The sequence below is a fragment of the Calypte anna genome, chromosome 14, assembly GCF_003957555.1.
Source record: "Calypte anna isolate BGI_N300 chromosome 14, bCalAnn1_v1.p, whole genome shotgun sequence".
Lineage (NCBI taxonomy): Eukaryota > Metazoa > Chordata > Aves > Apodiformes > Trochilidae > Calypte > Calypte anna.
Window position 1 is genome coordinate 3113902 of NC_044260.1, and position 12932 is coordinate 3126833.

Genomic DNA, 12932 nt, shown 5'->3' on the forward strand with positions numbered 1-12932 from the left:
GGCCCTCCCGCTCCCCTCCCCGCGCCGAGAGCGCGCTCCCGCCTCCCACCCGGCACAAAGTTTCGCAGTAGGAACTCGGGCAGCACCAGTGCGGAGCCGGCGGCACCGGGGCGCTGCCGCACTGAGCCCAGGCGCGCCGGTGCCCGGCGGGGGCCGGCGGCGACCGTGCCATGCGGGGCTCCCCCCCAGCGGCGGCGGGGCGGGGGGGCAGCGGCGCCCCATGCGGCTGGGGCGGCCGGGCCGCGGCTGACACCATGTGCGCCCGGTGCCCGGGGCGAGGAGCGGGAAGCAGCCATGTCCCCGCCTGCCCAGCCGGGGGTGCCGGGCGGGCGCGGCTCTAAAGTGCCCCCGGCGCGGAAGCTCCTCTGCATGTGCAGCCTCTCGCTCTGCCTCACGTACCTGTGCTACAACCTCATGGGGGGCACCGGCCCGGGTGCCCTGCGCTCCCCTGCCGCCCTTCCCGGCACGGCGGTCCCGCGTTCCCCCGCCGTGTTGTTCCTCGGCACGGCGGGCTCTGGGGCCCCGCGCTCCCCTGCAGCGCTCCCCGCCACGGCGGCCCCGCGCTCCCCCGCCAGCGGCTCCGGAGCCCCGGCCCCCTCCGCGGCCCCGACACGGGCCTTCAACAACAGCCGGGAAGGGGCTGCGGGTGCCTGGCTGCGGACCCCGCTGGCTCCCGGGGAGGTGATCACGGCGCAGAGCGGAGCCTTCGAGAAGGACCCACAGGAGTCGAGTACCACGGACGAGGAGCTGAGCCGGGCCGGCAGCCCCGGGAGCCGCGGCGGCGGCAGCACCACGCCGGACTACGGTGAAAAGCGGCTGCCGCAAGCCCTCATCATCGGGGTGAAGAAAGGGGGGACGCGGGCTCTGCTGGAGGCCATCCGAGCGCACCCCGACGTGCGCGCCGTGGGCACCGAACCCCACTTCTTCGACAGGAACTACGAGAAGGGTCTGGAGTGGTACAGGTGAGGACGCGGGGGCTTGGGATGCGGGGAGAGGACATGTGTCCGTGGGCTCCGGGGTGGAGGTTCCCCCTGTCCCCCCGGGTGTCTGGGCGGTGGATCCCGGAGACACTGCGGCGTCCCCCAGACGCTATGGGAAGGGAGAGGAGGCCGGGGGCCGGGGCCCGCGGCGTGTCCTGGGACCACCGCGCGGGTGCGTAGCCCACAGCCGGAGCGCGGTGCCAGGGCTGGCTGGGCGATCGCGTGGGTGCCTCGCCTGGCAGCTGCTGTGATTCCAAATGCGGTTTTCTGGGAAAGCAGAAAATGTGTGAAAACATCTTTTTCCCGTGATTCCCGTGCACAGAGTGCTTAGGCAGATAGTAGTAGTCCAGCTGTTCCTGGCGTAAAACGTGTCCGAATAGCTCAGTAATTAATAAATTGCTGAAATAAACCCGACTGCACGCTGTTCCAGGTGGTGCTGAGGGCTTTTGAGGTGAAAGCTACCTGCTTTCACACAGGCTGCTGGGGTGACTTCACAAGTAGGATTTACTCTTAATTCAACAAGTTCCGTGTCAGAAAGTTTTTTCCATTGACAAGATCTAATTTTCTTTGTGAAAAAGTCTATGTGTTGTCTCACATAGGGTAGCTTTTTAAAGGAATATTATTCTAAAAGTCCTGATTATTAGAAAATACTGTTCTGCAGTAATGAAGTGTTAAGTGCCTTGGCAGATCTCACAAGTCAATGAATTGTGATGGCTCAGGGTTTCTCTCTCTCACAACTAAAAAGAATGCAATACACCAGTTGAACTTGCAAATTCTTAGCAGTTCTTTAGCTTACAGTTGTAAGCAACCCATACTCTTTCATTTGTAAGTAATGGTCTGTGGTTTAGCTGGCAAAGTTCTGTCTTTTTGTTGCAGTTGGTATGGAGGATGTTTAGCTGCTCTGAAAGTGAAGGGAAAACAGAAGAGAGGCAAGTAGTTACTGCTTGGGTTATCTGGTCACTGTTTATTAAAGCAGAATGCGTGGTCTTTGTGCCACTGGCATTTAAATGTGAGGAACTCCAGTCAGTCCTCTATGGCAATTGTGGAAGCAAAGGCTTCATAACACTTATTTGGTGTAAGATCCACTTGGCTTTGTTAAAATGCTCAGAGATTTTCTTGAAGGACTTCAATAAAGTGGAAATCAGCATGGGAAAGAGCATTTGTCTCTGAGTGTCTTTTCGTGTGCTGTACTGACAGGGGAAAGAAATAAAGGATTCACTGTGGTTATTGTGTTTATATGTATAAATTTCAAACATAGTATTTTGCAGAATTTTCCTGCAGGAAAGTCTTGCTTTGAAAAAATAACTTTAGAAACTTTCTGGAAGAGGCTAGAAAGTGACATATAAAAAGGTTTGGTTTTATTCAAAATAGACAGAAGAAGATCAAGCACTGAATATGGCAAGCAGCTGCTTTTTCATCTTTAAAGCCATGATACAAGAAAAAGGCTAGAGAGTGGGCGTAACTTCTCTCCTGGAGTAAAAGGCACACACAGGTTTTTATCTGCAGAATGTGTTTTGAGATTTTTGTCTTCCCTGCAGTAGCTCTGGGGTTTGTTTAGCTGATTTCTAGCACTGGCAGAGAGGTAGGAGAAGAGGTTGGGTCAGAGCTGGGTTGTTATGGTCCTGAGCAGAGTAGGTTGGGGGATGAATTGTCTGCTCATGGGATAAATGAATTACATAGCTGCTTAATTGACATTGTGGCCCTGAGTCTTGCCCAGGTTGCGTAGTCTAAAGCCATTTTGCACCCAAAGAGCATTCCTCTCCTTTCTCCTGGCAAGTCTTTCATGCTTGCTGGGATAAGGCACAGGGCTGGAGATCTCCGTGTCCCCTGGTGCTGTCCCAGCGCCAGGCTGGCCCCCGAGCAGGTAGCTGGCAGCTCAGTGCTGTGCAGACATGAAGAAAAAACAGAGGGGGGTAATGTGGCCATCTACACCAGCAGCTATTTCCTGCTGACCTCGGAGATTACCTGATAGAGTGCACGGGCTGGCTGCTGGCAGCTGTGTCCCAGGCAGAGTAATTGGAGTTCTCTCCATGGAAATGCCAATTTTCTTTAAGCAAAGAAGCAACTATTGAAGTGTTTATAGCAGCATCTCCTCAGAGTGACTTCTCTCATGTGTTTATATTTTGCGTATCACACTTCTTTTCATGCATTATAAACTGGGAGCTTCTAATACTCTCAAGTTTTTCTTATGTAGTGAAGCCAGGGAAGAACAGACCCTCAGGGCTGCTTTGTCATTCAGCACTGAGAACATGTCCTGGTCCAGCAGAGCTGGAGGGAAGAGCAGAGGTTTTTCCCATCTTGGTTTCTCCACCTGTAAAATGGACACAGTACCTAAACACCACTGTTCCTTGTGTCTGTGTCCCATGCTGGAATATTGATGTCTTTGCCGCCTGGAATTTTGGTGAACCCTGAACACTGTGTCCAGGATGTTTCTAGGAGCTGGAGCCAGGGTGAGGGGAGCTGACTGCTGCGGGTCTGTTCTCCTGGGAACCTTTAGGGAAAGCCTTGCTGCCTGTGATTGCTTTCACTCTGCAGTCAATGTTTATGTAGAAATTACTGAACCAAGGTCTTCCTGCACACGTACAGGTGCAAACTGGGTTGAAGGCTTGTTCCAGCTGGTTACTGTTATGCTGCCAGAACTGTTTGTATGTTTGTAATCTATGATTCTGTGCATCCTCATGTTGAGCTCTCTGGAGGGACAAAGTCAGTGATGCAGCTTTTCCTTCAACTGCACATCATACCCCCTTGTACATCAACTTCTGTTGTGAAATCTAGCTCTTTTTTTTTTTTTTTTTTTTTTTTAACCCTTAATGCTGGAGATAGCTGGGTCACTGTTAACCAGTGATAAAGACTGAGTGGGAAAAAACTTTTAACCTTTCCTTTTGTTAACACTGTGGCAACACTTCTCTCTGGGGTATACATTACTTGTATATCTTCGCTTTCTCCTAAGTCCAGGGCACAGATACCTGCCAGTAACACTATCTTCAGTGACAAACTTTGCTGACTTTGTCCCTTATAGGATGCCAGAACTTGGTCACACTGCAGATGAAAGGTAGTGGTGAGGAACAGATACCTGCCTTTCTCACTGGTGCTTCTTCACCCACTTGTTCCTTCTCAACCTCAGGATATGCCATCCTTGCTGATTTTTAGTCAGTGTCAAATGTCCTCCTGCTCCCTGGGTGCCCACAGGTTCTCATGCTGCCCAGCCAGCACAGGCACTGGTAACCCCCAGCACAGCCCCCCGGAATGTTTGCATCTCCCACGAGATGCTCATGGCCCATGGTGTGAGCTCTGCCCTGAGCTATCCTCCCATTGGGAATGAACTGTCTGAGCCTTTCTGAGAGCACAGCAAGGGCAGCAGAATGATGGGGAGTCTTGGGAGGCCCCTGAGCACTGAAGAAATTTAGCTTATATCTACAAATGCTCTTTACCAGCACAAACAGAAGTAGCACCTGGGATATACTCAAGTTCCTTGCCTAGGCATGAAACAAGTTCAAGAGCAAGAGAGGATTTGTGGATAATGGGAACTGCAAGCTCTCCACAGCATCTGCCCTTTGGGAGATTGAGGACTCTCTGTGGGAGTCCTGGCTTCCCTGGAATCTTGGGTGGCTTTAAGCACTGGAGAGGGGGAGGTGATCAGGTTGGAATAGCTGTGCTGCCCATCACCAGCAGGTTCAGGGATGGGACTGTTTCTTGTGTGGTTGCTGATACCTCCAGATGCTCCAGTGCTGCTGGTGAGCAGTCAGGAGGTGTCAGAGCAGAAATGTTTTTGGTGTCTGTGTGCAGAGTGTGGGTGCCCTCAGCACTGGCATAGGTGGCACTTTACCTGGGTCCTTCTGCTTGTGCAAATGACCAGCTCTGAGCCCTTTGGCATTTCAGTAGGTCCAGAGCTCAGAGGAACAGCTCAGTGCTCACAGTTCCCACTGCCCATAGGTGCAGCACTGTGAGGTGGTTCAGCTCTGTCTGCTCACGCTTCCAAAGCTAACCTGACATGCTTTGTTCAGCAAACAAGTAGCAGGATTTTGAAAACAAATTTGAAGTTTTAACAAAAACATGGTCTCCACAATGCAAAGAGAGTATCTGATAGTGGTGAAATCAAATTGTAGCATTCTAAAGTTCACTGATTTGAAGCTTATTCCAGTCATTCAGGAATTAAATTCTACGTGTACATGCACATTGCTTTACTCCTTCCCTCTCTCTCAGTGGAGCCCTCACGGAGAAGCTGCAGCAGTGTCTCTGTAATTAGACCATGTTCCTCTCTCTGCCCTAGGCCTGTGCACATTAAGCACTTCTCCAGGGGCACAGCTTCATGCGTGCAGCAGTCCCACAGCAGGGAGAAGCCACCATGACAGGCAATCAAATGAGTTGCATGTCTAATGCTATTTTCACTGCCTGTCTGGGTTTTTTTCAGCATTCTCCCTAACAGTCAGGCCTGTGTGCTATTCTGTGAGCTGCTACCTCATGCAAGTAATGAATAATACTGTGACAGGGAGTATAACATGTGCCCTGAGCAGTGGTTCCAAGAAGCAGCTGGCTGTGACTGTGGAGCCACCGCTCTCACTCATGTCCCTGTGGACATCAACTCCTCTGTGCTGGAAGTGGCCGTCGTGCCTCGTTATCACTGTCATGGGCTCTGCTCTTCCCAGGGTTCTTCACCATCTCCCCACCTTCTCACTGTGTTGGTCAGAGGCTGCTGGGTCTTTCTGTGCTCTGGGTCTGACCCAAGGCAGGTGGCTGGCTGTGGCTGCTGGCAGAGGAGGTGTGAGGGGTGTTGGGGGCCATTGGGATGAGCCCCCCAGCAGCTGCTGGGCAGCAGTCACTGAGATCCATTTGAGTTCAGCCCCAGGCTGACCCTTGCTGGGATTGCCCTGCTGTACAATGCTCCTGCCTCTGGGATCAGCTCAGGGAATTGGGGAAATCAAAGCCCTTCCCTCAGGGTGGCTCAGCAGGAACATCCACAGGTCAGGTGGACGGGGCTTGATGCTGGGGATGCTGGCAATGCACGAGGCCTTCCCAGTGCCCTCTATGCTTCTGGGAACTTGGGAAAAGCTTATTGATGGTTTTTCTGGGACCTGCTGCTTGTTGGCTTTGGCTGAAATGCAGTGACTGAGCTTCCATGGATCCCTGGGCACAGCTCCCTCAGTACCTGTTCCCCTTCATCCCTCCTAAACCTTTAGGTCTGGGTTAGGTCCTACGTGTGTACTTTTGAGCCCACATGGAGCAAGTCCATGATGCCAGGGTCCAGCTCCCAGTAGAGTCTCAGTCTGGCACTGGGCTGTGCAGGGTGTGGGGGCCAGGCTGTCTGCTGGCTGGTTCCTGTGTTTCACCCCTTTGGGGACTGCAGAGAGGCCTCTCCAACATCAAGCATGGGTTGTTTTCTGCTCCATGAGTGAACCCACTGCCTGCCAGAGCTGGGGGGCTTCCAGCTCTGCCCTGGGTACTGAGCCAAGGCCCACCCTGTGCCTGCTCCTGCCTTCCTTACCAGTTCCAGCCCAGGCACTGGGATGCAGGAATGAACTGGCCTCTTGGCAGTGTTTTATCACCTGATGATGGTTCTCCATAGGCTGCTGGGCTGTAGCCATGGGAATGGCAATGGCTCTCACACCTGCAGCCCCTCATGCTGAGCTTGCTGCTCCTGTAGAGAGAGGGAGAGAAGTACCAGGGACAAGGTGGTGGCAGAGAGGGCTCCAGCACACCTGCTCCTGCAGAGCTGCTTCTGCCTCCGGGTGAAATGTGTGTTTGGGGGTGACTGTGGGCTCACAGTGCAGAGAGCTGGGGGGGTCTGCATGGCCCCCCCTTGGCAGCCCAGGAGCACCTGGGAGGGCAAAGCCCAGGGCTCAGGGCACCAGCCAACCAAGTCAGGGATGCCCCTGGTGCAGGGATGCCTCTGCTGGTGACATCCCTGGGAGCACACAGGGAGCTGTCATAGGTTACCAGGCCTGAAATAACCAAACTGTTATGTTGTATTTTCAAGAACACTCTTTCTCTAGGATTTAGCTCAATAATTCACAGACAAAAAACAGCAGATATTATTTGGTTTAAGTGGTGTTTGTCATGTTGAAGTTGGTGAGCTCTGCTCTGTGTGTGGATGGGGTATCACTCCAGCACGTAGATGCTACAGAAAATGCAAAAACAAGCCTGGGGAAAAACAGCCCCTTTGGAACAGAGAGAGGCAAAGAGTCAGCCGGTTGCATTCATGGGTTTAAATGATGAGCCTCACCCCTGCAAGGCTTCTGGTTTAGCAAGCCTCATTCTGCTCTGTTCAGAGCCCAGACAGGCAAAGAAGGAACTACAGGTTCTCAAAGAAAGTTACAGACAAAGGCTTTCAGTTTTCAAAGTGAAAATTCCAGCACAAATTGGTGACACCTTGTACCAAGAGAGGTCGGAGTCTTTTTCTTTTCATGGATTTCTCTTACCTCTTGTTGTCATGGGGACTTCTTTTCCCTGAGTCATTATATCATCCACTTCAGCAGAAATTTTATTGCTTTGGGGGCTGGAGAGGCTCATGTGGGACATTTCTCTCTGCTCATGGTGTAATACACAGAGGTAATTTCTTTCAAATTATTTTTTCTTGAAGTGGTTTCCATGAATTGAGAAGGGTAGGAGTATGAATGAATGGCTGAAATGCTCGTGCTGAGTTCAGGTGAGGAGCATGCACTATCAAACTTTCCAGAGCATTAAGTGTGGATATTGTAATTTCACTGTGGTACGTATGTAGGCAGCAGTCCATTTTATCCTTTTTATTCACTTTAAAAAAAGTATTATGTAGGATTTGAAATGGTTTAAATTGGTTTCTCATCCCTTTTAAAAATTTTAAAAGGAAATCCTAAATTATAATTGTCTCCTCAATCACAGTGAGAAATTAGTGTTCAGATCAAAGGCACAAGCTCAGCCCCAGCAAAGCCTGGCACTGCCTTCATTCCTGGGGTGTGGGAGATGAAGATCCAGGGCAGGATCCATCCGGGAGTGGCTCAGCATACCTGTGATCCAACCCTGCAGGAGCTGTGCCCAGACCTCTGCTGCAGCACTTGGGCACACTTTGCTGCTTCCACCTTTTTGGGGACACTCAGTGCATGGCAGTGTGTGGCCAGGGTCCTGCCTGTTCCCCCCAGGTCCTGCCCCCCCCAGAGCTGAGGCCAGCACCCCCGGGGGAGTCCCTTCCCACACAGCCCCTGCCCAGCTGCCTGTCTGTCTGCATGGGGAGCTGCTGTTTCCAAGCTGAAGGAGGGTATTTAAAAGCCAACTGTCTGAAGGCTGTGGAAAAGATCCATATTTATGGGAAAAAAAAAAAAAAATCACAACCCAAACAACCAACAAACCAATCTCAAACCCTCCAACCTGTTTTTTCAAATCTCCCATTCCCATCCCCAGAGTCCACACACCAATTTAGTAAATGTTGCGAGGAGCACTATTTTCCCCCTTGTCATATTATACATCCAAGCATCAAGGGTGGATCATAAACTTGCTCTTTATGGCTTTAACATTTCAATTGCTAGTCACATTTTATGTAAATGAAGGTATTTACCTTGACAAGCTCTCCTGTGAAGTACAGTACTTCTTTAAAGAATTTATTTGGCAATATAAACAGGCCAAATGCTGAAGGTGGATGCAAAATTTACAGTTGATTTTTACAGTTAAGTAATGTAGGATCCTCTCAAAATATACCCATAGCTGTCTGCTCCGATCTCATCAATGTCTTGGAGAAACTGAGGCAGGGGGACAAGGGGGAAGAGGAAATAGCACAGGGGCATCAGTTATAGCCACAGACCTACTAAACAGAACTGACTTTGGATAAAAATAACTCTATCTGCCAGTCCTTATTTTGTATCACAGCTGTAACACATTTCAAGCCAAAATCTGATTTCCATTCCCTCCAGAGCCAGGCTGGAGTGGACTTGCCCCCCCTCCTCTATTAGTGGGTAATCATTTTGGATCTGAGCAGAACAGTGTTGCTCTGGTAGCCTGAATTTGCAGATCCCCTTTGTTTTAGAGCATATTTCCTTTCATCTTGCATTGAGATGGCTCCAGTAATATAATATACTTTCTCTTAGCATTCATCCACATCTGCAAATAACTTTACTTCAGCCTCAGCTCTGCCCTTTCTGTGTTTGTTCTTGATGGACAGTCATATAATTAAGCTGAGCAGTGGGCACACTCCTGGAAAGCCAACAGCAGTGTCAGAAGCATGTGTTAAATTCACATTTGTATTCCGCAGCTGACAGCAGGAGCTGCCATCACCCTAACACCAGGAGACACAGCCACCCCATCCCTGGAGCACCAAGGGGCTCTGGGATGCTCCAGCTGCCCTAGGGGCTCAGCTGCCCCCACTCAGGACCCAGCGCTGAGCCCAGGGCAGGGGGCGGGGGGGGGGGCTGCATGGCCTAGGCAGGGTGTTCATGGGGCAGCACTCGGCTCCAGTTCTGATTGTTTAAAATCAGAGACCCCAATCAGAGACCCACTGTGTCTGAAGTGCTGGTGGCAGCCCCTGGATCCCAGAGCTGTTGCTGCTGGGGGTCTGTGGGTGCCTTTGGGTTCATCCCCACTTGGTCAGTCCCTGGGCAGTGTCAGCACTTGTGCTGCTGGGTGGGTTTGGAGGGTGTAAATCATCAACCATCCCCTGCTCAGTGGTGCCAGTGGCCAGCAGAGCCAGCCCATGCTTGGAGGAGACAGCAGTCCCTCAGGAGAGGACTCTGCTTCTGCTGCCTCAGCTATTAAAAGCACACAGAAAGACAAAGAGCAGAATCCAGCAGCTGGGCTTGAGCTGGAGCTGGGGAGGGTGGTGCAGGAGAGCTTCAGCTGCTGGGAAGGAGATGGAAGTGTGGTGGCTGCTGGAGCAGGAGGGGATGAAACCTGCCCAGGGCTGTGGAGGGGAGACACTCGGCAGTGCTTTTGCTCACCAGGCATCATTAATGGCTGCCCAAGAGAAATTAAATGTCTGGTCAAGAGAGAGCAATCCAAGCTGACCAGGCATCTGCTGCAGTTGCTGTTGGAACCGTGTCTGTCCCACGGGGCTGGGCCTGATGGGACCCAAAGGGGCCCAGCAGCAGGGTCAGTGAGCTTGTGGCTGTGCTGGCCACAGCAGAGATGGGCTTGGGGGTCTTCCTCTCAGCCCCCTCTGGGGATGCTCCTTCAGAATGCCACCTAGTATGCCCCTGGGGTTGCTCTCCCATCACTGCCTGCATTTCCATGGGGCAGGAGGGTGCAGGTGGTGCCTCTGGGTCTGCTGCACACTCCTGGGTTGAAAACAGTAACAGTTCCTTACTCAGCTCCAAATCCTCTAGAAACCCCTGAAAATAATCAAAGCACTGTGGAAAAATGCCCGAGGCAATAACTTCACTGGTAAACTAACGCATCTCGCTGAGAATTTCTAAGACCTGGCAAATTGTAACACAATTTCCTATGCAAGAAGGGTTTATCTCTATCTAAATATTATTCTGCATCGCTACTCATTGTAGGGGAGCTATTGCTCTCCTAGGTTAACTGATTGAACTCTGGAAATAAAGCTGCAAGCTTATCATGCAGACGGGAGCTTGACTTTTATTGCTCCTAAATTGTAGTGATATTGTCAGATGTGAGTAAATGTACACTCCATTTAAAAATATTAAAGTTTGATACTACTTTAGAATTAAGAAGATTAAAAGAGGCATTTCTGCAGTCAAGCCCACCATGAAGTTGGAGTCTATTTGGTATGTAAAACATGTAATGTGAACAGTCTAACAATTAATGACAAAGGAGAAGCAGGATGGATTTAAGGCTCAAACTACCCTGGATTTCTCAAAGCTGGAGTGGCAGCAGGGGAAACGTGTTATTAGATCATTATAGGCTTTTCTGCTGGAGCCATTGCTAGTAAAGTTACATCAACGTGTTTTATTATTACTCTGTTTCCACAAAGTATCCTGAAGCACTCTCATCTTGGGATGTGTTTGTCTCTGTGGGAGAGTGTCCGTGTCTCTGCCATAGGCCGTCTCATTTGGAAAACCTGCACATTAATCCTTCAGCCATTTTTTGTGGTGGGCCACAGTGAGGGAGTGTTTTCCCATCATCAGAGTGTTTCAGGAGTTTGTTGATTACTGTTTGAGTTCAGAGGTGCTGGCTGCAGTTGAGGTGGTGGTCTCAGGAGGAATTCCTGCTGGCTGGGGTCCCTGCATGGCTCCAGCATGGACGTGAGCTTTAACCTGTGATGATGTCCCTGTTAACCTGTGATGATGCTGCCAGCACGCTGTGGGCAAGGGGAGACCTCAGCTCCTGGCTGTGCCTGAGGATGAGGATCAGGAGCTGATGCAGGGAGGGCTGGGGGACCCATCCTGGGGCTCTCTCCTGCAGGGAGCTCAGGGGCAGCCCAGCCCCAAGCCCTCAGCAAGGGGGTGCAGGATGAGATTCCTTCTTTGCAGCTCCAATGGCTCCTGTCCCTGGAGGGCCCCTATTTCTGCCCTCAGGTCTGGGAGCACCCCCTGGGGCACCCCTGCACCCCTGCTTGGCCTTGGGGGTCCCCAGGGGGCCAGGAGCAACTGGAGCACACTCAGGGCTTTGCTGGTGCAAATTCAGTGCTGACATTTGGAGTGGTGCTGAAAAAATATTGTAAAGCCTTGAGTGCAAACTGGGTTTCTGATCTGGTTTTCCTCCTGGCACACCCCCTGTAGCAGGCATTTGGTAACACTGGTGCCTCTCTGCTGAAATGTACAGAGCAGAATACACAGCTGCTCTTTCATTAATGGGATTTATATCCTTGGAGTTTCTTGCTGGATGACTTAGTATTGTAATGAAGAACATGAATGCTGCCTTAATTAACATGCAACCCTCTACACTAATATATATATGTTGCCACTGAAAATTAAGGTTTCCTGAAAACAGAGAGTTTAAAAGCTTGCGGCAGGTTTAGCTGGTGATGTGTGAAATGGGAAGGGATTTGGGAGGAAGTGCCCCAGCCCTGAAGCCCAGCTGGGCATGGAGGGGGGATCACTGCTGGCTCCACACCCTTGGCCCAGCAGGGAGCTGCCTGGTCCCCTCTCTGTCCCCAGTGGGCTCTGGATGTGTCCAGGGTGCAGTGGAGCAGTTGCCTCACAGGGGGCTCAGCTGCAGGTGCCCTTGGTGCTGGTGCTCGCTCCCAGGTTTTGCCAAGGAGGTGCGAAGGAACTTAATGAACCAGAGAATTTGTTCCACAATATTGCTTTAAAAAAGTATATTGTAAATGCAAACGTTCCCAACTCCCTCTCTGCGAGCGCTGTGCATGCATTGCCTTTGGCACTATTATCAGTTAGGAGGATATTTTGCATTCGAGGATTTGCTGTTTCCAGGCCCATGAATATTCAGGCTCCAGTCCACCCTTTCTCTCTGTGCACTGCACCTTTCCTTCCTTCCTTTTTTTTCTTTTTTCTTTTCCAGTGGATTCAATTAGTTCTATTTGCTGCTTTAGCAATAAAACAATTCCCTCTGTGGCATTAAAATGAGTTACTTTCATTATTTCATTTGGGTTCTTGCTGTATGCTGAAGGAAGGGAGGGGGCCCTGCTTATTGTTTGCCCCTTGGCTGGGGCATGCTGCCAAGCCAAGGAGGACTCTGGGTGTTCTTGGGGCAGCATTAGGAATTAATGAAGGGCACTCACTGGCACAGAGGCACAGGGTCTTCCTTGATGGAGCCATGGGTAAAATTTGACTGATACCAGAGATTTTTCCATACGACTTTGGTACCCGAGTCACCGAGTGAGCCTTGAGCGCACCCAAGGAGCTGGATCTGATCCATCTCCAAGCATGCAGAGCCTCTGCATTAGCTATTGGTCATGAAATACAGACTGAGCCTGCATTACGTTTTAGCTAGGGCAGGAGTTAAGCTGGGCTGAAGCATCAATTTAAACCCTGTAGCAGCTCAGTCCATGGGCTGGGACCAGTGTTGTGTTGGGGGTTGGTGCCAGGTGAGGGTCCTGGTCCTATTGTCTCCCACAGCAGAGCCCAGTGT

At 51.2% G+C, this 12932-nt stretch overlaps 1 protein-coding gene across 1 annotated transcript in view; it reads left to right on the plus strand.

Annotated features, from left to right (window-relative positions):
* Positions 1-294: 294 nt before the first annotated feature.
* Positions 295-12932, plus strand: part of HS3ST4 (heparan sulfate-glucosamine 3-sulfotransferase 4) — a 46446-nt gene continuing 33808 nt past the window's right edge. The window contains exon 1 of the mRNA XM_008490891.2: positions 295-962. Within this exon, the coding sequence (XP_008489113.2) occupies positions 295-962 (668 nt within the window). The remainder of the gene's footprint in view (positions 963-12932) is intronic.